Below are 26,211 nucleotides of genomic sequence, written 5' to 3'. Positions count from 1 at the left end.
GTCTAAACTTTGCTGTCACACCGAGACACATACCGGTTAATGATATCATTGCCCATGTCGACGTTGCACTCAAGGGCTTGAGTCACATCTCTACAGATGTAGCAAGATCTGAAATCGCTGCAACCCTCAAAAACGCTAAGTTGCCACCTAGCAACATCGGCAAAGATTAATGCTTTGAATTATCTCAATAAAAAAATAGAGATGACATTGTCATCCTCTCAGCCGACAAGGGCAATGCCACTGTCATCATGGACAAAACAGAATATAACAACAGAATTCAAGAACTACTCAATGATGGCAGCTATACAAAAATAAAAAGAGATCCCACCAACAGCCTGGTTACCAAAACGAACAAAATCATGTCTGATTCAACAGCATTAATTGATCAGACCAAACAGTTCTCGTTGAAACCCTCTGCTGCCAGACCACCAAGATTATATGGCCTTCCAAAGATATGCAAAGATACACCCCTTCGTCCCATCGTCTCTACTATCAACTCCCCCACCTATAAACTGGCACGTTTTCTTGCTGATATACTGCGACCTTTCACTGGAAAAACCACCTCTGCGGTACTAAATTCTACTCACCTGGTATCGACAATCAAATGCATTTCCCTGTCCCCAGACGACCTGCTTGTCAGTTTTGATGTGGTGTCCTTGTTCACCAAAGTCCCGGTACCTGACACCATCGCTATCGTTGAAGACCTGGTTCATCAAGGACTGCATACTGATGTACCCCCCCTGGTGAGACATTGTTTAACCAACACATAACTCACCTGGAATGGAACTTTCTAGAAACAAACTGAGGGCACCCCAATGGGCTCCCCCCTATCTCATGGTTGCCGGATGGCTTGCAGAGAACTTCTGTCTTGGAGAAGTCATTGTCATGTGAGCCCACTGAATTATAACAGTGATCTGCCATGGCTGAGGTGTTCGTCCTACCATGTTTCAAATCTGCTTTATGTTCACGGATGCGGTCCGAGATATGTCGTTTGGTTTCTCCAATGTAGCTGCTACCACAGAGGCAACTTAGTTTGTAGACGCCCGGGTACTGTATGTCTGGAACCACATCTTTTACAGACGTAACCAGATCACGGATTGTATGCACTGTGTTAAATCGGACCTGGATCTTGTGTTTATTCAGGATTTTGGATACCTTTTTTGTGACCCCCACAATGTAGGGTAAGGTGATGGTTTTGAATGGCTCCTCAACAGGATCCTTCTTCATGGCTGGAGTGATGGCTTTGCGTATTGTGTAGTCGGAGAAACCATTAGCCTTGAGAGCTTGGTGTATGTGCTTGAGTTCACTGGCAATGTGTTCCTGGTCGGAAATGCATTGGGCTCTATGGTATAGAGTCTTGATGAGGGAATTCTTCTGGGATAGATGGTGGTGGGAATCCGGTTTTAAGTAAGCATCCATATGGGTAGCTTTCCTGTAGACAGAGTGGCTCATTGAACCAACAGGTCTCCTTTTAATTAGGACATCCAAAAAGGGTAGTTTGCCATCTTTTTCGACTTCCATGGTAAATCTGATGGCTGGGTGTATGGAATTGATGTGGTCGAGGAATTGGTCTAGAGCAGGCCGGCCATGTGGCCAGATGACAAAATTGTCATCCACGTACCTCTTCCATAAGGTTGGGCGTAGAGTGGCAGTCTGGATGGCGTCAGTTTCAAATTTCTCCATGAAAACGTTGGCTACAACCGGAGATAGGGGGGAGCCCATTGGGGTGCCCTCAGTTTGTTTGTAGAAAGTTCCATTCCAGGTGAAGTACGTGTTGGTTAAGCAGTGTCTCACCAGGGGGGTACATCAGTATGCAGTCCTTGATGAACCAAGTCTTCAATGATTGCGATGGTGTCAGGTACAGAAACTTTGGTGAATAAGGAAACCACATCAAAACTGACAAGCAGGTCAAATTTCGATTTAAAGCTTTCGTGACTGCAATGATTCATCTTCTTTGGTTCTTTCGGTAAAGTCACGTAGAATGAGAATAAAATAATAAATTGATAAAATAACATAAAATAACACAATAATATTCTCATTCTACGTGACTTTACCGAAAGAACCAAAGAAGATGACAAGCAGGTCGTCTGGGGACAGGGAAATACCCTTGATTGTCGATACCAGATGAGTAGAGTTTAGTACCACAGAGGTGGTTTTTCCAGTAAAACGTCGCAGGATTTCAGACAGAAAACGAGCCAGTTTGTAGGTGGGGGAGTTGATAGTAGAGACGATGGGACGAAGGGGTGTATCTTCTTTACGTATATTTGGAAGGCCATATAATCTTGGTGGCCTGGCTGCAGAAGGTTTCAACGAGAACTGTTTGGTTTGATCAATGAATGCTGTTGAATCCGACATGATTTTGTTGGTTTTAGTAACGAGGCTGTTGGTGGGGTCTCTCCTTATTTTTGTATAGCTGCCATCGTTGAGCACTTCCTGAATTTTGTTGTTATATTCTATTTTTTCCATGATGACAGTGGCATTGCCCTTGTCGGCTGAGAGGATGACAATGTCATCTCTCTTTTTTAATTGAGATAATTCAAAGCGCTCATCTTTGCTGATGTTACTAGGTGGCATCTTATCGTTTTTGAGGCTTGCAGCGATTTCAGATCTTGCTACGTCTGCAGCGATGTGACACAGGCCCTTGAGTGCCACGTCGGCATGGACAATGATATCATTAACTGGTATGTGTTTAGGTGTGACTGCAAAGTTTAGACCTTTAGCTAAAACGGATTTCCGACCATCGGAAATAGAACTGTTACTGCAATTAATTACGACTTTGTTAATGTCTAGATTTTCGGGGTGTGGGTCCGATTTCTTGTTGGAAACGCGGTTGAATTTGGAAATCAAATTGTCCTTACATTTGGTCGACATAGTGGCAGCTGAAGAGGCAGTCATATTGTCTACATGTTCCCAATCCAATGTGGACATTGTTGCCGTCAATGATAAGTGTGATTTGTAGAGTGTCTTGTCTAACTGACACTGCCGCGACTCTAAGGTAATACCAACCGCATTTACACTAACCTCAGCTGCTGTAACTTCTTTTAATGCAAAACGAATTCTAGCTAGAACAAGCTTAGCTCTTATCTCAGAAAAAATCAGACTTACATGCACAAAACAGGATCAGTTAGACAAGACACTCTACAAATCACACTTATCATTGACGGAAACAATGTCCACATCGGATTGGGAACATGTAGGCAATATGACTGCCTCTTCAGCTGCCACTATGTCGACCAAATGTAAGGACAATTTGATTTACAAATTCAACCGCCTTTCCAACACGAAATCAGACCCACACACCGAAAAGCTAGATGTTAACAAAGTCGTAATTAATCGCAGTAACAGTTCCATTTCTGATGGTCTGGAAGCCGTTTTAGCTAAAGGGCTAAACGTTGCAGTCACACCTAAACACATACCAGTTAATGATATCATTGCCCATGCCGACGTGGTACTCAAGGGCCTGGGTCACATCGCTGCAGATGTAGCAAGGTCTGAAATCGCTGCAACCCTCAAAAACGATAAGATGCCACCTAGTAACATCAGCAAAGATGAGCGCTTTGAATTATCTCAATTAAAAAAGAGAGATGACATTGTCATCCTCTCAGCCGACAAGGGCAATGCCACTGTCATCATGGACAAAATATAATATAACAACAAAATTCAGGAACTGCTCAACGATGTCAGCTATACAAAAATAAGAAGAGACCCCACCAACAGCCTCGTTACTAAAACCAACCAAATCATTTCGGATTCAACAGCATTAATTGATCAAACCAAACAGTTCTCGTTGAAACCTTCTGCGGCCAGGCCACCAAGATTATATGGCCTTCCAAAGATATGTAAAGAAGATACACCCCTTCGTCCCATCGTCTCCACTATCAACTCCCCCACCTACAAACTGGCTCGTTTTCTGTCTGAAATCCTGCGACGTTTTACTGGAAAAACCACCTCTGCGGTACTAAACTCTACTCACCTGGTATCGACAATCAAGGGTATTTCCCTGTCCCCAGACGACCTGCTTGTCAGTTTTGATGTGGTTTCCTTATTCACCAAAGTTCCTCTACCTGACACCATCGCAATCATTGAAGACTTGGTTCATCAAGGACTGCATACTGATGTACCCCCCCTCGTGAGACACTGCTTAACCAACACATACTTCACCTGGAATGGAACTTTCTAGAAACAAACTGAGGGCACCCCAATGGGCTCCCCCCTATCTCCGGTTGTACCCAATGTTTTCATGGAGAAATTTGAAACTGACGCCATCCAGACTGCCACTCTACGCCCAACCTTATGGAAGAGGTACGTGGATGACACTTTTGTCATCTGGCCACATGGCCGGTCTGCTCTAGACCAATTCCTCGACCACATCAATTCCATACACCCAGGCATCAGATTTACCATGGAAGTCGAAAAAGATGGCAAGCTACCCTTTATGGATGTCCTAATTAAAAGGAGACCTAATGGTTCAATGAGCCACTCTGTCTACAGGAAACATACCGATACGGATGTTAACTTAAAACCGGATTCCCACCACCATCCATCCCAGAAGAACTCCCTCATCAAGACTCTATACCATAGAGCCCAATGCATTTCCGACCAGGAACACATTGCCAGTGAACTCAAGCACGTACACCAAGCTCTCAAGGCTAATGGTTACTCCGACTACACAATACGCAAAGCCATCACTCCAGCCATGAAGAAGGATCCTCTTGAGGAGCCATTCAAAACCATCACCTTACCCTACATTGCGGGGGTCACAAAAAAGATCTCCAAAATCTTGAATAAACACAAGATCCAGGTCCGTTTCAACACATTACATAAAATCCGTAATCTGGTTCCGTCTGTAAAATATGTTATTCCGGACATACAGTACCCTGGTGTCTACAAACTAAGTTGCCTCTGTGGTAGTAGTTACATTGGAGAAACCAAACGCCATGTATCGAACCGCATTCGTGAACACAAAGCAGACCTTAAACACGGTAGGACCAACACCTCGGCCGTGGCAGATCATTGTTATAATTCAGTAGGCACACATGACATTGACTTTTCCAAGACAGAGGTTCTTTGTAAGCAATCTGGCTACCATGAGAGATTCGTTCATGAGGCTATCCACATATACAAGCACAGAGACAATTTCAACCGAGAAGATGGATTCTGGCTTAGCAACCATTGGAAAGATTTGATTAACCATTTCAGGTCTTAATTGATTGTTCACGCTTATGGTGGCTTTCAGACAGCAGACATTAATTTTTCGTCTCCCCCCTCCTCTTTTCAGAACATAGATGGACTAGTCCTTCTAAATAAACTGCCAAATCGCTGCGCGTGGCGCTGACGTTTTTTAAATAAAGAAATACACCGTTTAAAAATAAATAAATTAATGCTAACCGACACACCTGATGACGACCGTTTGTGTTATGGTCGAAACGTCGTGAGAATGTTTTTTATTGTTTTATATATATTTTATTATTTTATTGTTTCCCTTCAACGTGACTTTACCGAAAGAGCTAAGAATATGAATTACTGCAGTCACGAAAGCATTAAATCAAAAAGGTTAAAACTGTCGACTGTTTTTTGGGGCTCTGAAAAATAGTCCCCATTTCGGTTAAGCGCAATGGGAAGATTATCTGTGTTAGATTCCTTTTCAATACATTTTACTGTTTTCCAGAAGACCTTGGCGTTGCCATGTGATTTCAGGAGAGTGGAGGAAAAGTTAGCATTTTTTGCATGCCGTATTTTTTTGACACATCTATTCTTTGAAATCCTGTACTCTAGCCAGTTACTGACTTGTCCCTAATTTTCATGAGCTTAGTAATCAAAGGATCAAACCATGGTGGGCGGTTGCCTTTAATTTTAAATCTAACCAATGGAGCATGTTTGTCAAGAATTTGGAGAAACGTGTACCTGAAGGTCTCCTAAGCCATAGTCAGGTTGGGGATATCGCAAACTTTGTCAATATCAGAGTGAAGCAAATCATTTGTAAATGCTTGTATGCTGAAGTGTCTCATGGAGTGCTTATCAACCAATTTAGTGGGGGGGCTTTGGGTCTGCCTGACTATCTCACCACAAATATTTGTATCCATCTTCTCAGTTGAAGTTATGATGGATACAAATTGAGCAATCATTGGAAGGATGTTACTAACCAGGTAAAACCTTAAATGCTTTATGGTGTTGCCTTCATATCCGCATCTCCTTTTGCTTTGCCTCAGTTCCCCACTCCCAGCCCCGCTCTCTTCCCCTCCCCACCCCCCGACAATACCCTTTAATCCCATCTAGCTGGTCTTCACTCGGCAGCTCTCCACTCCCCCTACACCCCCCCCCCCTCTGTCTCTCCTCCCTGGAACCTCCCCCCCTCTCTTGCCTATATAGCCTCGTGTTACGGCAGTCCTTCTGCCCACTTCAGCAGTTGTTTCCTGCTGTGGTTGTCCCACCAGATGCTTGTGTTGCGCCCGAATCATCATGATTTAATTTATTTTGTTTTATACCTATGTGACTTTACCGAAATAACCAAAGAGTATGGATCCCTACAGTCACGAAAACTTCAAATCTAGATTAGCAGTTTCCTTTCTAGATTTGAAGCTTTCGTGACTGCAAGGATCCATACTCTTTGGTTCTATTCGGTAAAGTCACGTAGGTAAAAATAAAATAACAAAAAATCATGACGTTTTGGCCACAACACAAGTGGCCTTCATCAGGTGAAGGGACTGGACTGTCCAGAGGACAGCATTGGAGTGAAGACAGCAAGCCCAGGTTGCGTCCTTTAAGCTGTGTGGGAGGAAACAAAAAACGCCTTGACAAAGGAATTAGCATAACATGACGTACTGGACCGGCGAGGTGGGGGGGGGGGGGGGGAGTTTACATAATGTTGGTGTGAAAGGAAATAAGCTGCTGTGAAAGTTTGGAATACCACTACTTGAATAAATATACTGTACCATTGAAATTAGTTTAATGTTTGGTTTGATTTAGAACATCTTTCCAATGATTGCTTAATTTGAAACCATCCTCTCGGTTGAAATTGTGTCTGTGTTTGTAAATCTGAATTGCCTCGCGGACAAATCTCTGATAAAAACCCGTGGGTTTGCAGAGAACCTTGGTATCGGAGAAAACTATATCGTGATCACCCACAGCGTTGTAACAGTGATCAGCTACGGCAGAAGAATTCGTTCTGCCGTGTTTCAAATCTGATTTGTGCTCGCGAATCCGGTCAGAGACATGTTGTTTCGTCTTCCCGATATAGCAGTCACCACAGGTGCAGCTCAGTTTGTAAACCCCGGGGTACTGTAAGTCAGGAACGACATCCTTCACGGATGGGATCAGGTCACGGATTTTGTGTATTGTATTGAACCGGACCAGGATCTTGTGTTTGTTTAAAATTTTGGAGATCTTTTTAGTAACGCCTACTATATATGGTAGTGTGATGGTTTTGACCAGAGTATCAGGTGGTTGTTTCTGTATGGAGGGAGAAACAGCTTGGCGGATGGTACGGTCAGAGTATCCGTTTCTCTTGAGGGCCAGGTGTACATGTTTTAATTCACTGATCAGGTGGTGTTGGTCCGAAATGCAATGTGTCCTGTGGTATGACGTTTTGATGAGATAATTATTTTGAGCTGGGTGGTGGTGGGATTCAGGTTTCAAGTAGGGCACATTGCATTTCGGACCAACACCACCTGACCAGTGAATTAAAACATGTACACCTGGCCCTCAAGAGAAACGGATACTCTGACCGTACCATCTGCCAAGCTGTTTCTCCCTCCATACAGAAACAACCACTTGATACTCCGGTCAAAACCATCACACTACCATATATAGCAGGCGTTACTAAAAAGATCTCCAAAATTCTAAACAAACACAATATCCTGGTCCGGTTCAATACAGTACACAAAATCCGTGACCTGATCCCATCCGTGAAGGAGGTCATTCCTGATTTACAGTACCCCGGGTTTTACAAACTGAGCTGCACCTGTGGTGTGACTGCTATATCGGGGAGACGAAACGACATGTCTCTGACCGAATTCGCGAGCACAAATCAGATTTGAAACACGGCAGAACGAATTCTTCTGCCGTAGCTGATCACTGTTACAACGCTGTGGGTGATCACGATATAGTTTTCTCCGATACCAAGGTTCTCTGCAAACCCACGGGTTTTTATCAGAGATTTGTCCACGAGGCAATTCAGATTTACAAACACAGACACAATTTCAACCGAGAGGATGGTTTCAAATTAAGCAATCATTGGAAAGATGTTCTAAATCAAACCAAACATTAAACTAATTTCAATGGTACAGTATATTTATTCAAGTAGTGGTATTCCAAACTTTCACAGCAGCTTATTTCCTTTCACACCAACATTATGTAAACTCCCCCCCCACCTCGCCGGTCCAGTACATCATTTTATGCTAATTCCTTTGTCAAGGCGTTTTTTGTTTCCTCGCACACAGCTTAAAGGTCGCGGTCTGAGCGTGGCTGTGTTTCACTCCAGCGCTGTCCTCGAGACAGTCCAGTCCCTTCACCTGATGAAGGCCACTTGTGTTGTGGCCGAAACGTCGTGATTTTTTGTTATTTTATTTTTACCTACGTGACTTTACCGAATAGAACCAAAGAGTATAGCAGTTTCCTGTCCGACAACAATCTATTACATCGAAACCAATCTGGGTTCTGAAAAAATACAGCACCACATCTGCTGCATTAGACTCTCTGAATCACATTTACAGTAGCCTTGATAATAAGCAGTACTGCGCCAGTCTTTTTCTTGACTTGTCCAAAGCCTTTGGTACAGTGTACCACAACACCCTACTTAGTAAACTAAGTTGCCTCCGTTTCTCCAAACATGCAGTAGAATGGTTAAAAATTTTACTTCTCTTCTCGCACCCAAACTGTATTCATAGATGGTTGGAGGTCAAACAGTGTTAAGATAACAAAAGGGGTTCCACAGGGTTCCATCCTCGTCCCCCTCTTGTTCTCTCTTAATGTCAATGACTTGGGCACTGACCTGGATCATTCCAGGGTAAATCTGTTTGCAGATGACACGATACTGATTACTGCTGGCCGCTCTCCGGATGACGTGATTGCTAAGCTACAGGGTGATTTCAACAACATCAGCTAGTTGCTCTTAAACTAGTCCTGAATACCTCCCAAACCAAGGTGCTATGCTTCTCACCAGGACTAAAGCAGGAAGTTATTTTTCCCCAATTATATTCCTTAAATAATCATCAAATAGAGCAAGTCAAGATCTATAAGTATCTTGGGGTCATGTCTGATTCAAAACTGAATTTTCAAGATCACTTTGATTATATTGGTAAAAAGACAAAATTAAAAAATGGTTTTCTGTATTGACACAAGCACTGCTTCACCCCTATGTTCCGCTTGGAATTGATACTGCCTCTACTTGATTATTGTTTCCCTTCAACGTGACTTTACCGAAAGAGCCAAGAATATACTGTGACATGGTATATAAATCAGCCCCCAGTACTATACTGAAGAAGCTCGACTCAATTTATCACTCGGCCTTAAGATTTGCATTGAACTGCCCATATAGGACCCACCACTGCGATCTCTACATTGGGTAAAACTTAACTTCTCTTAATGATCGACGGCTTGTACATCAGATCTTATTTATGCACGATGTAGGTACACAAAAATCAGCAGACTACCTGCTGGATCTCGTCACTGTTTTGAAGAACAAATGTGACCTAAAGTCTTCGCTCATTTACCAGCTTCACATTCCTTATTGCCATACAAATACTGAAGGGCCTTTTCTATTGATGCCCCCAGGGTCTGGAATGCTATTGCCAATAAACTGCAACTTAGATCACTACCTGTGAGATCTTCACTCAAGACTGCTCTAGAGTTGTACACACCTAGCTGCCACTGCTATTCAGAATGGCCTGAAATCAAATGTATCATTCCGGATGACCACTACAAAGTATGATCTTGAGTTTTGATTGTGGTATGCTGATCTTTAAAGGTGTATTGATAAATTTTGATTCTGCTACTGATGCTCCTGCTGTTATGGAGTGACTCATGCAGCTAGCTATGGCTGCAGAGTTTGGTCGTACATGTTATGTATATCGTTTGTTGTTGTATTTGAATCACAGTTCCTATGATCACTGTTACATTGTTTTTGTCTTTATTTTGGTGATTTTGAGGATGGTTTGGTCTGGCCATGTTGTTTTGTTGTAGTACAGAGTTGGCCTGATAACTTTAATCTACATTGTCTTATGGTTTTTATTGTTTGACTTGCATCCCACTGGGATTTTTGCACACAGCGTTGAAATGCGTTGTTTTTTTTGGAAGGCTTTGCTGTTTTTTCAGGATTGTTCTGTTGCGTGTAGTCACTTTAAGATGTTTCTTGTTCATGTTTTTGTTTTGTTGCGGTTGCACCCGAGTCAAGAGCCGCATGGCTCACAGGGTTATCTCCATATATATAAAAGGCAAAGTTGTGATTACGTGTCTGTTCAAAATGTTTAGCGTACTTCCCGACATGCAACAAACTTGAAATTTGCCATTATGGGTACTTTCCAGACTGTACACCATGCAAAAATTATTAAAATACACTTGTGTTTTTTTTTGGGGGGGGGGGGAGCTCAATAATGCATATATATTTTGCACGGCAAGTGAGCTGTGATGTCAAATCTGTCATGTGACCCGCGCATGTGGAAGCGTAACGCATTGCAGTGTAGTGGTTAGCGCGCTGCGCTACGAACTCGGCGACCCGAGTTCGATTCCCGCTCATGGCCACCACGATTATTTGAACCGGTACTGGGCCTCCCCTAGGTCGACTCAGCCTCAAACGAGTAACTGGTGTGGTGTGTGAACATCGCCACTGGGGAGACAAAGGCGGCCGGGCGTCGTGAATCCAAGTCCCGGGCGAAGCCGGGTAGTCAAGCTAGTACCTAATAAATGAAACTGAAACAAGACGTCAAGCAAAGATGACTGTACTGGATTTTTTTGGTTTGGGTCTCGTGGGGACATTTATTAATTGAAATAGGTTAAATATATTTTGCAAAGTTTGTGGCCACGGCCAGCGAGTTTAGCCAATTCCAATTCAGATCACCCACTAAAACTATTTAACCTTTAGGAAGGCCCCCAAGAAGCTCTCAGTGCAGCCGCAGCTTCAACATCCTTACCACTAGGCGGTCTATAGCAGTATGCTACCAATATCTGTTGATTATTTGGGAGAGTTATTCTGAGAGCCAGACCTTCAAAGCAACATTTGTGACATAGCCAACACTGTGGCATATAGAATAGTAACGACAAGGTCGATTATTGCAACTCACTACTCTATGGGACATCTGGCAAAAACAGCAAGCTGTGATGGGTACTGCAAGATTGGACCATGTTCGTCCTGTGCTCGCTGAGCTGCATTGGCTTCAAGTTCCTGAACGAATACATTACAAGGTCCCACTCATTGGACACAAAGAGCTTACGAAAATTTAACCACAATTGACCCACAATACCTTGCTGATCTCATCAAGGAGCATAACTCATCATGAAAACTATTGTCATCCTTGCAGCGGGTTTTGGCTAACCATCATACAAAGACAGTAACTGCATCGCGATGTGCTTCTGAGGCCGTCTGGAACACTTGTCCTTCCAATATTAGGAAGCCACTGGAGGTATGCAAGTTCAACATACATTTCGGTTTCAGTTGATTTATTTTGGTATAGCCCGGTGAGCCATTCGGCTCTTGAATTGGGTGCAACCACAACAAAAAAAAACACAAACAAGAAAAACATCTTAAAGTGACTATGTGACTGTGCAAACAGAAAATCCATGAAAAAACAGCAAAATATTCCTGAAAAAAGCACCGTACACCAACGCTGTGTGCAAAAAATCCCAGTGGGATGCAAGTCAAACAACAACAACCACAAGAAAACTTAGATTAAGACCATCAGTCTAACTCCGTACTACAACAAAACAAACATGTCCAAACCCAAAAACTTTTTGAAATCACCAAAAAATAAAGCCATAATTGCAACGTAACAGTGATCACAGGGACTGTGACCGAATTTTTACAATAAACTACGTAAATAACATGTAATACCAAATCTTAGAGCCATAGCTGGCTGCATGAGTTACCCCACAACAATAGAAGCATCAGTCGGAGTATCAAATTTTTCAATGCACCTTTAAGATCAGCACGCTAAATCAAAATACAGATAATACTTTGCAGCGTCATCCAGAGCTAAACATTTTATTTTATTTTACGCCAATGAATAGCAGTGGCAGCTAGGGGTGTACAACTCCTCTAGAGCAGTTTTAAGAGAAGATCTCATTGGTAACGATTCAAGTTGCAGTTTATTGGCAATAGCATTCCAGACCCTGGGGGCATAAATAGCAAAGGCCCCTCCTCCAGTTTTTGTACGGCAATAGGGAATGTGAAGATGGTAAATGAGCGAAGACCTGAGGTCAAATTTGTTCTTTGAAACAGAGAGGAGATCCAGCAGGTAGTCTGCGGATTATTTTGTAAGTACATCGTGAATAAATAAGATGTGGTGCACAAGCCGTCGAACATTAAAATATGTTAAGTTTGACCCAATGTAGAGATCACAGTGGTGAGTCCTATATAAATCTTAAGGCCGAGTGATAGATGGAATCAAGCTTCTTCAGTACAGTACTTGGGGCTGATTTATACACGATGTCACAGTACTCAAGTAGAGGCAGTATGGTAGCTTTTATCAATTCCAAACAGAACATTGGGGGGAAGTAGTGCTTGTGTCGATACTAAAAAACAATTTTTATTTTTGTCTTTTTACCAATATAATCAATGTGATCTTCAAAATTCAGTTTTGAATCCAGGATGACCCCAAGATACTTATAGATCTTGACTTGCTCTATTTGATAATTATTGGACAGGTTGAAAATATGGGCTATAGGTTTGTATATTAGGTGACCAACAGTTAGTAGAGCAAAGACGGGAATACTATCTGCTCCGGTAGAGGAGCAGATAGAGGTAGGACAGTTGTTTCAGAACATTACTTTCGTGGATTGGCTGGAAACTAAATTCGTTTAATATTTGGACAGGGGTATAGGAATTTGCATGAGCAGGGGTGACTCCCAATACATTATCAAAAAGATTACCAATTTCAGAAAAATGAAGGTTAAAATTGTCGACTGTTTTTTGGGGCTCTGAAAAATAGTCCCCATTTCGGTTAAGCGCAATGGGCAGATTGTCTGTTTTGGATGCCTTTTCGATACATTTGATTTTTTCCAGAAAATCCTGGCATTTCCATGTGATTCCAGGAGAGTGGAGGAAAAGTAGGCATTTTTGCATGTATTTTTTTGACGCATATATTCCTTAAAATCCTGTATTCTAGGCAGTCATTGACAAAATTACTTTTCTGACCACATGCCCAAGCGCTGTCTCTAGTTTTCATGAGCTTTGTAATCAAATGATCACACCATGGTGGGCGGTTGCTTTAGTTTTAAATCTAACCAACGGAGCATGTTTGTTAATAATTTGGAGAAACGTGTACCTTAAGGTCTCCCAAGCCGTAGTCAAGTTGTGGATATCACAGACCTTGTCAATATCCGAGTGAAGCAGATCATTAGTAAATGCCTGAGTGCTGAAGTGTCTCATAGAGTGCTTCTCAACCAATTTCGGGGGGACTTTGGGTCTGGCTGATGATCTCACCCCAAAAATGAAGGAGTGATCACTAAGGTTACTACCCAGAACACCAGTGTGAAATTGTGAGGGGCATTTGTCAATAGGACGTCAAGCAGAGATGACTGTCCCGGATTTTTTAGGTTGGGACTTGTGGGGCCATTTATTAATTGAAACAGATTAAATTCATCTGCAAAATTTGTGGCCATGGCCGGCGGGTTTAGCCATTTCCAATTTAGATCACCCACTAAAACTATTTCACCTTTAGGGAGGCCCCCAAAAAGCTCTCTCAGTGCAGATGCAGCTTCAACATCCTTCCCACTAGGCGGTCGATAGCAGCACACTACCAATATCTGTTGATTATTTGGGAGAGTTATTTTGAGAGCCAGACCTTCAAAGCAACATTTTTTAAACAAGGAGTGAGCTAAATTTTGATTTAAAGCTTTCGTGACTGCAGTAATTCATATTCTTAGCTCTTTCGGTAAAGTCACGTTGAAGGGAAACAATAAAATATATATTTTATTATTTTATTGTGTCCCTTTAACGTGACTTTAACGAAAGAGCTAAGAATAAGGAGTGAGATAGTGAACATGCAATAGTATTACAAACATAGATGGCAATTCCACCTCCTTTAGATCCTCGGTCAAGCCGAACAAGGTTATAGTTGTCAATCGCAATCTGCAAGTCATTGACGGCAGGAGTGAGAAATGTTTCTGTTAGGCAAAAAATGTCCGGGTCACGATTTGCCACTTCTAGTTTTAGTTGACTTAATTTAATCACAAGCCCTCTGATGTTGACATGTAGAACACCAACACCTTTCCTGCCAGAAAAATCTAAAGAATTACACATACACTGAGGTACCCCCCCTTGGAATGGAACTCTCTACAAACTGAGGGCACCCCAATGGGCTCCCCCCTATCTCCGGTTATAGCTAACATTTTCATGGAGAAATTTGAGACTGGCGCCATCCAGACTGCCACTCTGCGCCCAACCTTATGGAAGAGGTATGTGGATGACACTTTTGTCATCTGGCCACATGGCCGGTCTGCTCTAGACCAATTCTTCGACCACATCAATTCCATACACCCAGCCATCAGATTTACCATGGAAGTCGAAAAAGATAGCAAGCTACCTTTTTTGGATGTCCTAATAAAAAAGAGACCTGATGGTTCAATGAGCCACTGTCTACAGGAAAGCTACCCATACAGATGCTTATCTGAAACCGGATTCCCACCACCATCCATCACAGATGAATTATCTCATCAAGACTCTGTACCATAGAGCCCAATGCATATCCGACCAGGAACACATAGGCAGTGAACTCAAGCACGTACACCAAGCTCTTAAGGCTAATGGTTACTCCGACTATACAATCGGCAAAGCTATCACTCAAACCATGAAGAAGGACCCTCTTGAGGAGCCTTTCAAAACCATCACTTTACCCTACATTGCGGGGATCACAAAAAAGATCTCCAAAATCTTTAATAAACACAAGATCCAGGTCCGTTTCAACACATTACATAAAATCCGTGATCTGGTTCCGTCTGTAAAAGATGTGATTCCGGACATACAGTACCCTGGTGTCTACAAACTAAGTTGCCTCTGTGGTAGTAGTTACATTGGAGAAACCAAACGCCATGTCTCGGACCGCATTCGTGAACACAAAGCAGACCTTAAACACGGTAGGACCAACATCTCGGCCGTGGCAGATCATTGTTATAATTCAGTGGGCTCACATGACATTGACTTTTCCAAGACAGAGGTTCTTTGTAAGCCATCTGGCTACCATGAGAGATTCGTTCATGAGGCTATCCACATATACAAGCACAGAGACAATTTCAACCGAGAAGATGGATTCTGGCTTAGCAATCATTGGAAGGATTTGATAAACCATTTCAGGTCTTAATTGATTGTTCACGCTTACGGTGGCTTTCAGACAGCATACATTAAATTTTCGTCTCCCCCCTCCTCTTTTAAGAACATAGATGGACTAGTCCTTCTAAATAAATTGCCAAATCGCTGCGCGTGGCGCTGACGTTTCTTATAAAAAAAACCGTAAAAAAATTAATTAATGCAAACCGCCACTTCTTTCAAATGTTTCTTGCGGTTGGTTTTTCACACCTGATGACGACCGTTTGTGTTATGGGCGAAACGTCGTGAGAATTTTTATTGTTTTATATATATTTTATTATTTCATTTTTTCCCTTCAACGTGACTTTACCGAAAGAGCTAAGAATATGAATAAGAATTATACGAGTTCTTTTCATTTGGGCCAGGATGAAGCTCAATACCACCCAGAAATAAGAAAGTAGAATTAATAGTTTGCATAAGTAATTTCTGTGAAAGGATGAAGGGCGCGAACCTTGAATGAATAGCAGTAGCTCGCAGATGGTGTTATTTTTAAGAGCAGAATGAAGTTTGGAAGGAGTGCTGGTGAAGTAATGGGAGAAAGATAGGGTTTAAAAGTATACAATGATGGAGTGTAGAAGTGTCTATGAGCTGTTTCGTTAGCAGGTGCAGTGGCAAATCGAGCAACAAGTATGGACGCAAAGTAACGAGGGTAGCTGTTTGTAGAGTTGAGTATGGCACTAGATATGGCCGGGAGGGACAGCAGTAGCATACACAGCAGAATTGCCATCTCTAAAATATCCAGGGTAAACAGATTAACACACAAGCGGAAAAGAAAAAAGATATATACTTGTAGGCCGAGCGCGAGAAAACGTCTTGCTGCACTCGTCACACATACACGTTGTGTATTAGCGAGGCTGTGTTGTGCATTCGTGGTGTTGTGCGTTGGTGTTCTTGTGGTGTGCGTTCATGCTGATGTGTTGTGGTGTTGTGTGTCAATGCTATATGTTGTTCGGTAAACTTGTTGTTTTGTTCGTCAGTGCTGTTGTGTTGTGTTAGTGCTGTATGCTGTGTTGGTGCTCTTTGTTGTGTGTTTGTGTTGCAGCCAGCCAGAGCCGGCGCTACCAACAATATCCCCAAGGTCTGTGGTCCTATATTGGGATTATGTCAATACCGCATTGACAGTGGTGCACAAATAACAAAGAATAAAAAGACATTAGTGAATGCCACTGCTGCATTAAAATGTATCATGGGCGATGTTTCAGGCAATGGTCCCTTCTGCATGGCATATGTTTAGCCAGCTCTATGGGGGGAAAGCTGAGTACCCCGAGAGAACCAACGCGTGCAAGGGGGTAACATTTAATCCGCTAGAGATGGATATTTCTCCGCTTGCTGCGCCGTCCTACCCTTGCCAGGCCAGGAGATGGCGATCTCAGCGCCCACGGGGAAGGAGTTTCACAACATTTGTGTGGCGATTCAGCAACCCTCACTGCCGCCTCCACACACAGTGCTGTTACAGGCAGCCACGTGCAGCCGCTCCAGATACAGGGCGTGTGGGGATAACACGATGTCCGCCGTGTGGCAAAGAGGTCACCTGAAGATGATCTCAGAGTCAGTTCTGTGACTTCCCCTTCTTCAGGCGATGTTGCGCTGCGACAAAGATCCCCCATATAGCCTTACCAGATTGTAGGGGAAAGTGATGTTAGTAGCGAGTAGCAACAGAAGCGCCTATGAAGGGCGGCACTGTGCGACACTCATTAACTTACCACCCCTCACCCCACCTCACCACGATGCCCTCCATCTGGGGACGAGGAAGGCTTTGTAGGGGGCTGGGTGGAAAGGATTCGCAGCAGCGGGGAGAGCGACGGCTTAGGAACGAAGAGGAGGAAGTGGAGCAAAGGGAGCGGGGACGCAGGGGAACCCAGTCTGGCCTAGACACACTCATGTGCACGCTCACACCGACAAAGATCCCCCGTATAGCCTTAGCAGACTGTTGGGGCGAGTACTGTTAGCGAGCACTTATGCAGGCCGGCACGGCACACGAGGGGTGGGTGACCAACACCACGCCCGGCTGCCTTTGTCTCCCTAGTGACGATGTTTACACAGCACCGGGTACTCATTTGAGGCTAAGTCGACTTTGGGGAGGCCCAGGGCCGGTTCTGATAATCGTCACTCGGGTAATCGGCCTCGGGTCGCCGGGTTCGTACGTAGCACCGCGCTAACCGCTGCGCCACCGCTCCCCCGCTGTTACAGTGCCGGTACTGTCCCCGGGCAAGATGGCTGCCCGCCTCCACGTGACTCGGCGCGCGTGACTGTCGCACTCAGCACGTGGTGTCATTCAGGGCGTGGTCTCGCGCCGTTCCTGCTCACGAACTCGCTGCTGCGTAAGTCTTCGGGCCTTTCGTGTACAGCGTCTATTGGTCTCTTGTGGGTCTTTGTGCGAGTCGCTGGCTATCTTTAAAGGGTATCTTCTGGGTCTTTGTGCGAGTCTCCTCTGCGTCTCTGTGTGAGAGTCTCTGGGTCTCTGTGCGCGTGAGTCTCTGGGCCTTGTGCAAGAAACAAAAATGGAGCCTGCCAATGACCCCTCTCCTCCACGTGGCGTGGCACTGCAGCCACTCCCGGCTCGTGTGGGCCCGTGCAGTTGCACCGCCTGCACACGCGGTAGTCGACACGGCCACTGGTGGTGTACCGCGTGTTCATAATTTTCTGTACTTTATAGTAATGTCCCGAATAGGAAAATAAAAGTGATTGTTTATAGCACAGCCTACATGCGCGTGCATTTTGTGTTTTAGTGTTGTCCTTGCTCCGCACACTCCGATTAGCACCGTTGGCTACGTCGAAAGGAGTTCAACACAATACAAGTTGTTTTACTTTCTACATCCGTTAAAGGAGCAGATGACGGCAAAAGTAACAACTAAAGTCTCGCGTAAGGCAGTGTGGCGCTCACAGGCAGACACGCCTTGAGTTCATGTGCATAGACAGGAGTCTCATTGACATACATTTCTGACGGGGAGAAACAGCGGCAACTCGAATCTAAACCATTTCTGGGGGCCTCCCTTAGGTCAGTTCGGCCTTAAACGATTACCCTATTTGCTGTGCGGACTTGGGAGACAAAGACGGCTGTGATGCTGCTTACACGACCACTAACATCACGCTGCTGGCCTCTAGAAGCTCTTACGCCGCCCTTGGATGTTCAGAGCTTAAAGTAGCGAATTGAGTCCCCGAAAGATCTGAGCAGGTCATAAAATAAGCGGACAAACTCCGAATAGTTTTTTACGCTTCCCATCGTCAACATCTGCCATTGTATAATTTTCAAGCATCATTGGTTCAACACAAGCAGGTAATAATTGTTTCAATACCACCAGGTAAATTAGTTGCTAGATGTACTGTTAATGTATGCAGTTCATAGGTTAAAGAATGTATTAATCTAATGGGTTATCCATAATAGCAATTTTTCTGGGTTAGATCGCGTAAATGTGTCGTTAAAACCCGCCACTAGTAAGGGTTGTTACGTAAACAGAACATGCCAATTCGTTACGAGTACAGCACACCAGTGTTGGAGAGTAAATCCAACAACATTTACAATTCGAGTACGACGTTTCGCCAGTAAATACAATTAGCATCATCAGGTGACATCCAGATTTGTAGAGAAGTCCACCTGTTTTGTTTTATATAGAGGCGTAGATGTGGTGACCACGCTTCTGCGCCCTTGCGCAAAGGGGTGCATTGAGTCAATTTACATATTGCATGCGCATTATGCGAGCCCTTTGATTTTGTCCTTCCTGTCGATTGTCTGTATTAAATTAGCTGTACCAACAGTAATCCTGGCCTAAACCTGCCCGTGCCTGGAGCAGAGCACGTGGAAAGCACGTGGTGAGGATGTCGTCATCCTTGGACACAGGCGCTGCGGGGATGAACTCGCGCTCTTGCAGATGCTGCTTCCGAAACTACACCCTGGCGTGTGAGTTCAAGCTACACCCTGGCGTGTGAATGTAATATAAGGCACCAGCAGCTTGCAAGCGTGGACTTTGAATGCTTCTGCAAAGGTCAAGAGGTCATCGGAGCCTGTGGTGTTGGTTGCACACACGCGCCATCGCTTCCTTCCATTTGCCAGAACCCTCAATGTCTATGCTTATAGCATCCCTGCTGTTTGTTGGTCTTTTTCCTTAGTGCATTAACCCCTGGGTTGCCACTTCCAGTGATTGAAAAAACAGCAGCCAACAGTGACGAGTGGTTGCTAAAATTTGTAACACTTTGGCAAATGAAAAACATTGGCCACGAATTACCCAATAGGGGCGCTATGGTCTCGATGTTAACTACCTCGCCTGGTATACAGGAGGTCGTGGGTTCGATCCTGACCCTGACGCCTGTATATTTGGAGTTTGAATGTCTCCCCATAGTCGCATGGAATTTTCTCCTGGTCCTCTGGTTTTTCCCTCCACATTTATGAACATGCGTTTATAGTATTTGGGCTGCTATACATTTCCACATGATAATCTACTTCGTTGAGCTATCATTTTTGATATCCAGGTTGCTTCTGAATAAGAGCCACAGCTCAGTGGACCTTACCTGGTAAAATGAAAATCGTTCGTTTTTATGTCGTTTTCAATTGGTGCAGCCAAGAATGTTTTGCAGTGGTTGACACATCGTTTTTGTGTCCTTTTTGATTATCCACGTGCGGTTTGTCTGATTTGCAGATTAACCGAACACCTGAGATTTTGGAATAAATTAATAATGTATTTTCCCTTAAGCCCAAATTCATAATCTAAAACAGTTATACATTGATATTCTTGGAATGTTTATTACAAGTCACGTGCTTAAACTGAACAAATATGTTGCTCCAGGTTGTTCTGAAATCCACGTGATCGTCTCTACAGTTCAGCAGTTGCATATCTTTACAACAGTGGGTGGAGTTTGATCTTGATTGGCATGGCTTTGCTGCTGTCTACTTAGTGGGCCGTGTTTTCTTTGCGGGAGCATCCGAGTGTTATCACTGAGTACGCGCATCATCGATCGGTCGATTCTTTACTACACAGTTTTATTTCGTAAACAAACTCATTTCTCTTAACTTAAACATAAGTTATATCTATATTCGTGGTTTTTGGCATAGAGGTCCGCGAAAAATGTTTCTTTTTGTCCGCGTTTTTGAATTATCCGCTGCCATCCCCGTCATTAGCACGAATAATAGATCGTCTACCGTACTTTATTAGCTGAAGTCCAAAGAAAATCCTGAATGAATGACAATCAGGTCTATGATTGTCATTCAGTTATAGACGTGATTTTCATTCAATCAGGTCTACGATTGTCATTCAGTCATAGAGCTGATTGAATGAAAATCAGGTCTACGATTGTCATTCAATAATAAACATGATTGAATGAAAATCAGGTCTTTGATTGAAACTAAAAACCTGGATGAACAGTAATTCCAGACTCGAGTTTGCCCCCTTAATCTGCTATGATGATGAGTCGCCGCTTTCAAATGGGAAAAAGCCGACACTGTTTTTGCACGTCAGCTCCTGCCTTAGCACTTCGTCCATGCCTCCGTCGTGATTTTAAATTTGTCCGTTTCCCAGTGGGGCCTGGGGCATCAAACAGCCGCCCCTACCTGCTGGTGTGCGGACATGTCTTTTGTGGAGCATGCCTGCAGGACAAAGGCACACGCGCAGGCTGCGAGTTTGTGTGCCCCACCTGCAAGGTACAGCTATTACAATTGTATAGCAACGTACATATGGTTATGTGCACGCGCGCGTACGAGTGTATGTATGGGTGTGTGTGTATATCTGCCTGCATGTGTGCGATAGTGTAGCGGTTAGCCCGCTGCGCTACTAACCTGGCGACCCGAATTCGATTTTCTGAGCCGGTCCCGGGCCTCCCCTAGGTTTACTCAGTCTCAAATGAGTACGTGGTGCAATGTCTAAACACTGCCACTGGGGAGACAAAGGTGGTCGGGCGTGATGTTGGCCACCCACCCCCTCGTGTGCTGTGTGGGCCTTCATCGATGCTATTCATTAACAGCACTTGCCCAAACAGTCTGTTAAGGCTACACGGGGGATCTTTGTCTTTTGTACATGAACGTGTCATCAAAATGCCTCTTGGCTAGTTGCGCATGAAGGCCCGAGTGGCGTAACTGGGCGCTACTGCAATGGAAAAAACAACCTGCAAATATGAGCCAAAGAGACTGACTAACTAACCCTTTGCGTTTCCAATTATATACATCCAGTTGTTAACGGTGAAAACTAAGTTGTACAGGAATTGACAAATATCTTTGGCAAGTGACCACAATGGATGGATGCGAGTCAACTAGATAAGATGCCACTTGCGTCTGTCTGTGATTCGCGGCGACGAGTTTTACTCGATGCCATGTTTGCAATCGTTTCCTTGTATTTGGCAAGTGTTCGGAGAGAGAGAAACAGTGACACCATCTCTTTGTACGCTCTTTTTTTAGAAGAGGCTATTGCTTTACATCGTAAGGTTAAACTACCAAACTGTCAGTTTAACACGTAGCAGGCTTTCGCGACCAATATTATCCATAAGAGGTTTTTGGGTTATATTGCGTAAATAGAAATGTCGTTAAAGCCCCCACCACCCGACATAGTTAATTATTAAGGTTTGTCACGTAAACAAAACATTCCAATTTGTGACTAGTGCAGCACACCGGTGTGTTGGAGAGTATAAAGGTGTATTGAAAAACAGTAAAATATCTTGTTATCCGGGACTCTACCATCTGGAATGCTCTTAACTAACCAGTATCTGTCGTAGACGGCAATGGAAATCTTTCTTCATGTACAGACAATATCCGGGTTGCGGAATACCCGATTATGGAAATCTGACCATACGGAAATGCTTCCATAAATCATGTAAGAAAAAAAAATTCAATCTAGATTTGAAGTTTTCGTGACTGCAGGAATCCATACTCTTTGGTTCTTTCGGTAAAGTCACCTAGGTATAAAATAAATTAAATCACGACTTTTCGGGTGCAACACAAGCGGCCGTCATCAGGTGGGACAACCACAGCAGGAAACAATTGCTGAAGTGGGCAAAAGGGCTGCTGTAACAAGAGGCTATATAGGTAAGAGAAGGGGGAGGAGCCAGGGAGGAGCGATAGAGAGGGGGGTGTTGGGTAGGGGGAGTGGAGCGCTGCCAAGTGAAGCGCTGCTAGAAGGGATTACCGTATCTTCCCGCATATAACCTGCGGGGTATACCACTTTTTACAAACAAGACCCCTGCGGGGTATATGGAGGTGCGGGCTATCCCAAAAATATTTTACACGTGTGACATGTGATAACTCGTTGAATTTTTTCATTGTAGGACTATCCACTATGCAACACTTAACTTTGACTAAAGCACTGCTGAATAAACCACTCAACACTAAAATTGCACATGTTATCACGTTTTAAATTAATTGTTTGTACAATTAAACGACTTTGAAGTGCGTGCACTGTTCACCCGCGATGGGATAGCTGGGGGGAGAGAGAGGTGGGGGTTGGGGGGTGGGGCATCTGCGGGGAGAGAGAGGTTGGGGGCGAGGCGACGGCGTTACCGTAGCGGCGCTATTATCTGCGCAGTGCGCAATATAACAGTGCTAAACCTGTACTTATCTACCAGTTGTGTTACTTATTTATTGGATATTTACTTTTGTTACTTATTTACTGTTTTAAGTTCACTTGTTTCCGGTTAGTTTGTGCACGTTATGACTTTAATGTTAACAATTTATAGTGGAATGTATTACAAATGTAAACTTCATATTAATATGATGGAATTAAGCTGCGGTAACGACGTTAAATATATGAATGCATGCGGGGTATATGGAGGTGCGGGCTATCTGAAATTTGTTTTACACAAAACGCTATTTTTGCGGGGTATATGCGTCTGCGGGTTATATGCGTATGCGGGCTATATGCGGGAAAATACGGTAAAGGGCGAGCACGGAAAAATGCCGTGGGGGGGGGAGAAGTGAGCGAGGCTGGGAGTGGGAGGCTAAATAAGACTGGAGATGCAGATATGAAGGCAACACCATAAAGCAGTTAATGTTTTACCTGGTTAATAACATCCTTCCAATGATTGCTCAATTTGTATACATCTTCTCAGTTGAAGTTATGTCTGTTTATATATCTGGATGGCTTCATGAACAAACCTATGATAGTAGCCCGAAGGTTTGCAGGGTACCTTCATCTCGGAAAAAACAATGAGAGCCCACAGCGTTATAGCAATGGTCAGCCACGGCGGAGGTATTCTGCCGTGTTTCAGATCTGACTTGTGCTCACGAACACGGTCCAAGGTATGTCGTTTCGTTTCCTCAATGTAACACGAACCACAGGTGCAACTTAGTTTGTAGACTCCAGGATATTGCATGTCAGGAATAACATCCTTCACAGATGGGATTAGATCACGCATTTAGTGTACTGTGCTGAATCGGACCTGGATCTTGTGTTTAAGATTTTGGAAATCTTTTTGGTAACGCCTGCTATGTATGGTAACGTGATGGTTTTGATCGGCGTCTCAGGGGGTTGTTTCTCCATGGTTGGAGAAACAGCTTTGCGGATAATGCAGTCCGAATGCCCATTCATCTTGAGGGCCTGGTGCACAGTGAGGGAAAAAAAGTATTTGATCTCCTGCTGATTTTGTACGTTTGCCCACTGACAAAGAATTGATCAGTCTATAATTTTAATGGTAGGTTTATTTGAACAGTGGGAGACAAAATAACAAGAAAATGTAGGTGACATTTTTGTCACTTGGCACATGGCCTGCCAGCATTGAACCAATTTCTCAACCACATTATTTCCATACACCCATCCATCAAATTCACCATGGAAATGGAGAAGGATGGTAAGCTACCATTCCTGGATGTTATGTTTGAGATGAGACCTGATGGCTCGTTGGGACACTGTCTACAGGAAAGCCACCCACACAGATTCCTATCTGAAACCTGATTCCCACCACCATCCGGCACAGAAGAATTCCCTCATCAAGACACTACACCATAGGGCCCACTGCATTTCTGACCAACACCACCTACCCAGTGAACTGGAACATGTACAGCGAGGGAAAAAAAGTATTTGATCCCCTGCTGATTTTGTACGTTTGCCCACTGACAAAGAAATGATCAGTCTTTAATTTTAATGGTAGGTTTATTTGAACAGTGAGAGACAGAATAACAACAAGAAAATCCAGAAAAACTTACGTCAAAAATGTTATAAATTGATTTGCATTTTAATGACGGAAATAAGTATTTGACTCCTCTGCAAAACATGACTTGGTACTTGGTGGCAAAACCCTTGTTGGCAATCACAGAGGTCAGACGTTTCTTGTAGTTGGCCACCAGGTTTTCACACAACTCAGGAGGGATTTTGTCCCACTCCTCTTTGCAGATCTTCTCCAAGTCATTAAGGTTTCGAGACTGACGTTTGGCAACTCGAACCTTCAGCTCCCTGCACAGATTTTCTATGGGATTAAGGTCTGGAGACTGGCTAGGCCACTCCAGGACCTTAATGTGCTTCTTCTTGAGCCACTCCTTTGTTGCCTTAGCTGTGTATTTTGGGTCATTGTCATGCTGGAATACCCATCCACGACCCATTTTCAATGCCCTGGCTGAGGGAAGGAAGTTCTCACCCAAGATTTGATGGTACATGGCCCCGTCCATCGTCCTTTTGATGCGGTGAAGTTGTTCTGTCCCCTTAGCAGAAAAACACCCCCAAAGCATAATGTTTCCATCTCCATGTTTGACGGTGGGGATGGTGTTCTTGGGGTCATAGGCAGCATTCCTCCTCCAAACACGGCGAGTGGAGTTGATGCCAAAGAGCTCCATTTTGGTCTTATCTGACCACAACACTTTTACCCAGTTGTCCTCTGAATCATTCAGATGTTAATTGGCAAACTTCAGATGGGCATGTTTGTGTGCTTTCTTGAGCAGGGGGACCTTGCGGGTGCTGCAGGATTTCAGTCCTTCACGGCGCAGTGTGTTACCAATTGTTTTCTTGGTGACTATGGTCCCAGCTGTCTTGAGATCATTGACAAGAGCCTCCCGTGTAGTTCTGGGCTGATTCCTCACCGTTCTCATGATCATTGCAACTCCACGAGGTGAGATCTTGCATGGAGCCCCAGGCCGAGGGAGATTGACAGTTCTTTTGTGTTTCTTCCATTTGCGAATAATCGCACCAAATGTTGTCACCTTTTCACCAAACTGCTTGGCAATGGTCTTCTAGCCCATTCCAGCCTTGTGTAGGTCTACAATCTTGTCCCTGACATCCTTGGAGAGCTCTTTGGTCTTGGCTATGGTGGAGAGTTTGGAATCTGATTGATTGATTGCTTCTGTGGACAGGTGTCTTTTATACAGGTAACAAGCTGAGATTAGGAGCACTCCCTTTAAGAGTGTGCTCTTATTCTCACCTCGTTACCTGTATAAAAGACACCTGGGAGCCAGCAATCTTTCTGATTGAGAGAGGGTCAAATACTTATTTCCCTCATTAAAATGCAAATCAATTTATAAAATTTTTGACATTCGTTTTTCTGGATTTTCTTGTTGTTATTCTGTCTCTCACTGTTCAAATAAACCTACCATTAAAATTATATACTGATCATTTCTTTGTCAGTGGGCAAACGTACAAAATCAGCAGGGGATCAAATACTTTTTTCCCTCACTGTACGTGTTCCAGTTCACTGGCTAGGTGGTGTTGGTCAGAAATGCAGTGGGCCCTATGGTGTAGTGTCTTGATGAGGGAATTATTCTGTGTCGGATGGTGGTGGGAATCAGGTTTCAGTTA

At 43.8% G+C, this 26,211-nt stretch overlaps 1 protein-coding gene across 7 annotated transcripts in view; it reads left to right on the top strand.

The window, feature by feature from the left end:
* Nucleotides 1-16,787: 16,787 nt before the first annotated feature.
* LOC116953304 (uncharacterized) overlaps nt 16,788-26,211 on the top strand; it is a 167,677-nt gene continuing 158,253 nt past the window's right edge. For 4 of the 7 annotated variants that reach the window (XM_076074891.1, XM_076074890.1, XM_076074892.1 and 1 more), the window contains exons 1-3: nt 16,790-17,835; nt 19,306-19,412; nt 21,025-21,146. In XM_076074891.1, coding sequence (XP_075931006.1) covers nt 19,331-19,412; nt 21,025-21,146 — 204 coding nt within the window. In that variant the 5' untranslated portion in view covers nt 16,790-17,835; nt 19,306-19,330. Of the gene's footprint in view, nt 17,836-19,258; nt 19,413-21,024; nt 21,147-26,211 lie in introns of all 7 variants that reach the window. The other 3 variants (XM_076074893.1, XM_076074889.1, XM_076074888.1) reach the window with 3 other exon arrangements.

The sequence above is a fragment of the Petromyzon marinus genome, chromosome 51 (assembly GCF_048934315.1).
Source record: "Petromyzon marinus isolate PM22_M1 ecotype Great Lakes invasive population chromosome 51, UKy_Petmar_22M1.pri1.0, whole genome shotgun sequence".
In the NCBI taxonomy this organism is placed as follows: domain Eukaryota; kingdom Metazoa; phylum Chordata; class Hyperoartia; order Petromyzontiformes; family Petromyzontidae; genus Petromyzon; species Petromyzon marinus.
The sequence above is the reverse complement of the archived record's forward strand: the minus strand, read 5'-3'. Positions and strand labels throughout refer to the sequence as shown.